At 52.4% G+C, this 7,531-nt stretch overlaps 1 protein-coding gene across 1 annotated transcript; it reads left to right on the forward strand.

The window, feature by feature from the left end:
- Positions 1-401: 401 nt before the first annotated feature.
- On the forward strand, positions 402-5,387 carry LOC149339576 (uncharacterized). The gene is made up of 6 exons (XM_089550950.1): positions 402-412; positions 1,739-1,979; positions 2,500-2,698; positions 2,824-3,843; positions 3,962-4,719; positions 4,770-5,387. The coding sequence occupies exons 1-6, from the start codon at positions 402-404 to the stop codon at positions 5,385-5,387; spliced, it is 2,847 nt and encodes a 948-aa protein (XP_089407076.1).
- Positions 5,388-7,531: the final 2,144 nt, after the last annotated feature.

Consider the following 7,531-nt stretch of genomic DNA (forward strand, 5'->3'; position numbering starts at 1 on the left):
TTTAGGTGAATGCCGAGATATTTATATGAGGACGCTGTTGTCACATGATTACTGCTGAGCGAGTAGGTGAAAGAAGAGTTTGAAAGTTTACTGCTGAAAGTCATTAATTTACACTTATCAGTGTTGACCGGCATTAGCCACATGGAACACCAGTTTGTTATATGGTCTAGATCTTTCTGTAAAGCGATATGATCGGATATTTGTTGCTACATCACTTCTGCCGACGTGCAATCGCCTTCGTTTCCGCCAATCGTGGTTTCCAGCGTCGGCCTACATAAAAGTAGAAGTATTCTCGGCAAAATTTATAGAGTGTTTCTAACAAAATTGTTGAGTATGTTAGACAGCAAGGTTTCCGTTGCTCTGAAGAATATGTTTACAGCATTCGTATACAGTGCGAAAGCATGGCGTATCCGTATGTGCAGAAATGTTTTCTCTCTACTTAGCATTCATAGCTCCCTGGGAGTCCTCATAGCGGTTAAGCGATGCGCCACTGAATTGGGATGGCCGGGGTTGCCACCGGTAGAAATTGTGTGATACAGGTTGCTCTCCGATAGAAGATAAACGCTAAATAATTTTTCTCGGATCAGAAATACTAGATTAGTGTTTTCGCACAAAAACTTGGTGTTGAAAATTCAGTGTTCTGTTTCTTCAAAGAAAAAACTAATAGCAGTGATCGGGGTCTATAATTATTACGATGCCTATACCCTCCCCTCAACTGCCAGGAAAGTTGTTGTGGAGTACGGCTTCAGCTGCAGGAATCACGTACGAGATGCGAGATCATGCAACTCATTTTCGTGCTTATTTCCTTTGTTTCTATTAAAAACTGCAATCTGAATCAATAAAAACTGAAACAGCATTCCTATATTATTTTTTCTTTAACACATAAATTGCGGGCTATGTTTCTCAGGGGTCATTGCTGCTTAAAATCTGTGGTGTAGCACAGAAAACAGAAGAAGCCTATTCCTCACCTTTATCCTTTAATAGTCTCAAAGACCAACAAGGAATAATGAAGAAGCTCCATGAAAAAGCGCAGGCATAAAAAGGTAGGCGTTTCACAAGTGCGGCAGGGAAAAAGTACTTATAGGAGGAATTTTCTTGGTCTAGAATATTTGGTTGGGGAACGGAACACCACTGGCATCTTGCACCAGACCGGTCGCACATTTCTCCGGCAGCCCCTTCCTCTCGTCTTGGAATAAATCCTTTCTCTTTCCTTTTCTGACAGCGTCGGCTTTCGATTATTAAGAAGACGTAGGCTTTGCGGGGGGGGGGGGGGGGGGGGTAATATTGCCTCGAGTGAACTGTAAGCTTTTCTCTTTCTTTTCTCATGAACGACTGTGCAGCTCCCCTTTTGGTGACTGTTGGCTTCGGTCATTTGTTTCATAACGAGCACCTCTTTTTATTCAGTTGTCTTCTGAATAGTTCATCGAGTGTCTCGAATCTGGCAGTCTTCATCCGTAGGTTGCGTAAGAGGGTTCTCGCACAACTTGCGCCCTCTCTGTTCGACCACGTTCCTACGTAGCACTTGCGGTAATACAGGAAGTACTGCGTCCGCCGCTATGGACGAGGGTGGCGCTGGTGTACACTCTCATATTTCGCTTAGTTTCGTTTATGGGGATTTAACGTCCCCAAGCAACTCAGGCTATGAGGGACGCCGTAGTGAAGGGTTCCGGAAATATCGACCACCTGGGAAATATCGACCACGGGTAATCCAGTGGAATTGCCGTGCCTTCCGCCCCAGAAGAGCGGAGCTCATCAGCCGCCTGGAGGTGGATCCCCTACCCCCAGACGTCCTGGCCCTTCAGGAGGCCTACCTCCGTCCAGACGAGGCCCGGCTCCCGGGCTATGTGGCATACTATAGCAAAACCTCATGTCTCCTTAACACCTGCGAGGCGGACCCCTGCCATGACCACCTCCACCCGCCTGGAAGATCCAGGGCCGTCCTCTTCGTCCGCTCTACCCTCCCCCAGGCAGAAATCCCAGTGAGTGATGGGGTGGTGGCCCCTATGGAGTGTGTATGCGTAAGAGTCAGGCTGTCAGGTGTTGACACGGCTGTCGCAAGTGTCTATGTGCGTCCCGCAATCCCATGGGATGCTCAATCCTTGCCACAGCTGGTCAGCCTTATAGGCGGCGACTGTCTGCTGTGCGGGGACCTCAACGCGGCTCATCCGCGGTGGGGCTCCCGCAGGGCAGACCGCCGTGGCCGAGACCTGATCGCCGCTCTGCGTGGTACATCGCTTCATATACTGAACAATGGGGTTCCCACGTTCGTCCGGAGGGGTGGTGTCCGCTCATGCATAGATCTCAGCATCGTGTCACAACGGTATGTATATGAGTGGACCCCCTCGCCGGACACGTGGGGTTCTGACCACTACCCCTTCGTACTTGCCCCCAAACCTGGGAGGAGGGTGGACGGGCGTATCTGCAGAGTTGTTCACTGGGACCGCTTCCGGCAACTGCTCCACAGCCTCCCGCTCTAGGGAGACGTCCTGACTCACGTAGAAAGATGTGCCACCGCAGCCTCCATCACCTGCGAGGTCCCACGATCTCAACCTGTCCCAGACCTTAAGCTCCTCCAACTCCGAGCCCAACGGCGCCAAGCGGAGAGGAGAGCCCTACGGACAGAGCGGCCTGAAGACTGGACCACCTACAACCGCCTGGATGCACAGTGCAGACGCACCCACAACCGCCGTCGAGCCGAGTCATGGGAGGGGATCTGCGCATCTCTCGTGGCCACCCGCAGTCCGGCAAAGGCATGGCGCCTCTTCCGCTCGCTACTTGCCCCCCGCATCCAGCTCAGCCCACACCTGGCATTCGCTGTTGCAGAGGGAATCACCACTCAGGAGCTGGCGGAACGCCTGGCTAACGTCTTCCTCACCTCGGAAGAACCACCTCCCTTCACACCTGGTCCTCTTCCACTAGGGGCAATACAGACCCCTCCCACTCAGCTGGACAACATAGCTGCTATCTGCAACTCCCCATTGACAATGAGGGAGCTCTCCGCCGTCCTCCAGCGTTCAAGGAGTCACACGGCCACGGGCATCGACGGTATCACATACCAAATGCTCAGGAACTTGGACAATCACCTCCAGAGCAACCTCCTGACCACTTTCAACACAGTCTCGCAGACTGGTCAGCTCCCAGCCGCCTGGAGGACAGCCTTGGTCGTCCCCGTACTCAAGCCAGGCAAGCCTCCAACAGCACTGTCGTCTTACCGACCAGTGGCCCTAACTTCCGTCCCGGGCAAAGTCTTGGAAGCCATGGCCCTCGACCGTCTAGAGTGGATTGGTCACCTAACCAGCTTCTTCCCAGAGCAGCAGTCAGGTTTCCGGCGTCATCGCTGCACCGCTGACGCCATCGGAGACCTTGTCTCCACACTGGAGGAAGCAAGGCACAAGAAACAAATTGTCTGCTTGGCTCTCCTAGACATCAAAGGCGCATTCGACCACATCCTCCACGGGGCCATTCTTGATGCTCTCACCTCCATGGGCGTCACTGGCCACCTCCTGCAGTATATCAAGGGCTTCCTGTCCGATCGTCAGGCCCTCGTCCGCCTGGGCACCACCACCAGTACGCCACGGCACATCTATCGAGGAGTTCCCCAGGGGAGCGTACTCAGCCCCCTACTCTTCAATTCAGTCATGGCCCTTCTACCCAGGCTCCTTCCACAGGACCTCCAGCTGCCAGTCCGCATAGCCATATACGCGGACGACATCGCTATCTGGTGCCAAGGTCCTCGACGACAAAGGGTCCAGACCATACGCAACGTCCAGCGGGCAATCGACATTCTAGCTACCTTCCAGCCTTTCTCCAACAAAGACAGAGGCCATGCTCTTCAACAAGAGAGTGGGCGCCCGCTCTGGCACTACCTTCCTATCCATAGAGGGCCACTCACTTCCATGGAGGACGGAGGCAAAGTACCTTGACCTCAGGATCGACAGCCGTCTCACCTGGCGCCCTGCAGTTCAGCACTACCTCAGGCAGGCCTCGAGGGTTCATGGAGCCATCCGTTCACTCCTGGCAAGAGGCAGGGGCATCACCACCAAGCTGGCTCTCCGCCTGTTCTCAGGCATGGCCGTGTCCCAGTACCTCTACTCCCTCCCACTCGTCCATCTCACAGAGGCCCAGTACCTGGCTATTGAGAGGAAGCAGCGGGCCACCATCCGCCTCTGCCTCGGACTCCCCCGTACTTTCCCCGTGGTTGCCACCCTGGCTGAGGCGGGCTTTTGGACCATGGAGCTCCTCTCCAGACGCACAGCCCTTCGTCATGTCGAGCGCCTCCACAACGCCACAGATGGCCGTCCCCTCCTCGACCGCCTCCGCACTAGGCCGCACTCCCGCATGGGCCAGATAACCGAAGCCTTCGATCAACTCGTAGGGGGACAACCTGAGGCAGTACCCCTCCCACCCCGCCCGGACCAGGGCCACCTTTACACGGTACAGCTCTCCCTCCCGGATCCCGTACAAAAAGCAACACTCCACCATCTGGCCTCCGTCAAGAAGTGGCCGCACTCGAGCACGACCAGCCTGCCGGAGCAGTCCATCTCTATACTGACGGCTCTGTCGTGCCTGGGCCCTGCCCGTCCGCCGCAGCAGCCTGCACTGCCCCCTCCCTCGGCTCCAGCAGAAAGTCCAGGCTACCTTTCGTCGCTTCTTCGACCACAGCGGAACTGGCAGCCATACACCTGGCAGCCGATATCCTTATGGACACACCGGAAGTCCGTGTTGCGGCAGTCTGGACTGACTCCAAAACTGCCCTTCAACTTCTCCAGAGACCCTCCAAAGGCACCCCCATCGTCAAGAGACTAGCGGCCAGGCTGGATGCCATCGTCAATAGAGGGACCACCATACACCTCTGCTGGGTCCCAGGCCATGCTGGAATACCTGGCAACGAGGCAGCTGATGCCCTGGCAAAGGAAGCACACAACCCCTCCACTCCACTCTCAACATCGTTGTGTCCCCTGGACCTGGCCAGGTCAATCACCGACCGCCACTTGCTCCTTGACCACCCCGACCCCAGGGTCGCTGAGGGTCACCCGCCACGGCCACTCCCTTCTTCGGGTCTCACCGTCCAAGAGAGGAGGCTCCTCCTGAAACTTCGTGTGGGCTGCGCCAGCACGGGCTCCAGACTTCACCGCCTCGGCCTCACCCCTTCTCCAGCCTGCAGCTACTGCAACAGCCCTATGGAGTCCCTGGAGCATCTTCTTTGCGAGTGCTCGGCCTTCTCAGCTCACAGAAACAAATTGGCTGCAGGCTTCCGCCTTCTGGGTCTACCCTCCTCCTCGCAGGAAGATCTCCTTTTCCCTGGAGGATACCACCCCATCAAAGCCTTCCATCTCCTCCTGACCTTCTTGGAGGAGACAGGTCTCCACGGTCGTTTCCAGGCCTAAGGAGCACAGCGAGTGTCATACGACACACTATGCGGCGGCGCGCTCCTTTTCTATCCTCTCTTTTCTCCCCCTCCCCCCTACCACTATCGGCACGCTGGCAATGGGCGTGGTGGTCTGCCACCAGTATATAGGCTCGTGCCCTCCCCCCTTTCCCTCTTCAATCCACTCACTCACTCACTCACTCTTTAACGTGCACTGAAATCGCACAGTACACGGGCCTCTAGAATATCGCCTTCATCGAAATTCAGCCGCCGCGGCCGGGATCGAATCCGCGTCTTTCGGGTCAGCAGCCGAGCGCCGTAACCACTGAGCCACCGCGGCGGGGCCATATTTCGCTTACAGCACACATAAATACCCTCGAAAGCAGAAGATTGCAGAGCTGTCACCGTAGCTCAGTTGGTAGAGCACTGGACGCGTAATTGAGATATCGTGGATTCAGATCCAAACGGTGGCATCTCGTTGATTTTTCTTCTGCTTTTATTAATATCACATTAATAAAAACTACAAAAAATAATCCCCTATTCTTGTTGGTTTTGTTGAAGGTTGGCATCTGTTATTTATGTGATGACGAGAACCTCTTTCCATTCCCTTGTTTCCTTTATTCTTTTAACAATTTTTTACAAAGTAATGTCAACAGTTGCCCAAGAAGCAAGTGTAAATATGTAAAAAAGCATCACTAGAAGGACAGGGGAAATCACTGGCCTAACAGCTGCATAACGATAAAATATGGCCTCCTTTATGGGCCCGTCTTTGCCGAGACAGAAATTATTGCAGAATGTTATCCATACATTTTTCTCAATAACTTTATATCGGCTAGTGTCACTGTTCGATCCCCATCGACCAAATTTGATTTACGGCTTCCAGCACCTTACGCCATATTGCGGCCGCGCAATCCATCAGTGATCGATTTCTGACAATTGTATTAAAACGATAACATTAAAGGCCACTATCAACAGAAGAAACGGTGCAGGTGTTGTCAGCGTCGGCGTTGTGAACGATATTAGTACATCTGAGAATAAGTAATATGTTCGTAAAGGTCATTTATGAAGAGATTTAGTATCAGAAGCCCCAAGTTCTGATTTCTGGCGTACCGTGGATGTCACACTAAAGGGGCTCTTTTTTAGTTCAGCGTAGCTCAATCGTCTCTCTCTCTATCTTGTAGGCAGCAAGGAAGTTAGCTGCAATAGCACTTGCAAAAACCTGTTTGAAACTTTTGCAAAGACGACGCAGTGCTCCGCAATTCAAAAACCTTGCTGCAACGAAAATAAGCACCGTCAACCTGCTCATGGCGGGAGACTACAGGAGCAACACTACTAAAAAAACTGATAAGGTTAGTTTGAACAAAACAATCTGTTCGAAAGTCATGCTAAAACTCATTTAGGTGGGTTTTGAGAACAAATGGCAGTTGTAAGTGAATTGCTTTTTAAACATCTTTGCAAAGGAAGACAGAAGGGAGGAAGGCCTGCAGTTTCCGGGAGCAGTGCGCTCTGAGGCGTTAAAAATTCTTAGTACGAGAGCATCTTTTCAGGCAGCGGCAAAGGTTGACGTGATATGAGAAGACCTGAATACTTCGACTTGAATTCGTGCAAGGACGCCGTAAAATCCCTTAGCGATGAACGCAGGGATGCCATCAGCGCCACAGGACGTTTTGGATGAGAGACAGCGTAATTAATATGTAACATCTGGACTGCAGTACAAAGTACGCACCACCTGTTTCCTGAGCAGGGGCGCTAGTCAGATTTCCACTGAACACAGACAAGAAACACGATGCAAGCACCTCAAAAATATTTGAACCATCATTAACATAGCACGCGCTCGAAATAAGTGTGATGCGAGAGTGGGGTGCATGGCTCTTGTGGTTGCAAAGGTAAAAAAAATTCTGTAGATGTCACGTGAGGCTCGCCTCAGCTGAATCTGAACAGAAATGGTTTTACTTGTAAAGACTAGGCGTGCAGCCGATTCGAAGGTACAACACCTTCGTAGTTAGAAACTAAAGCGAATACTTGTATTTACTCTTCTCCTTGACTTACGGTCACCCCCACGAACTTAAGTTAAGCGTGCTTACGTAAGGATTTGATCCGGCATAGGTTGTATGAGGCATCAGCAGAGCAACTTTTGTTTTCGAATAAACGGTCTTGCCAGCG

Source organism: Amblyomma mixtum, chromosome 6, assembly GCF_055824585.1.
Source record: "Amblyomma mixtum isolate Tamu chromosome 6, ASM5582458v1, whole genome shotgun sequence".
NCBI classification, from domain to species: Eukaryota; Metazoa; Arthropoda; class Arachnida; order Ixodida; family Ixodidae; genus Amblyomma; species Amblyomma mixtum.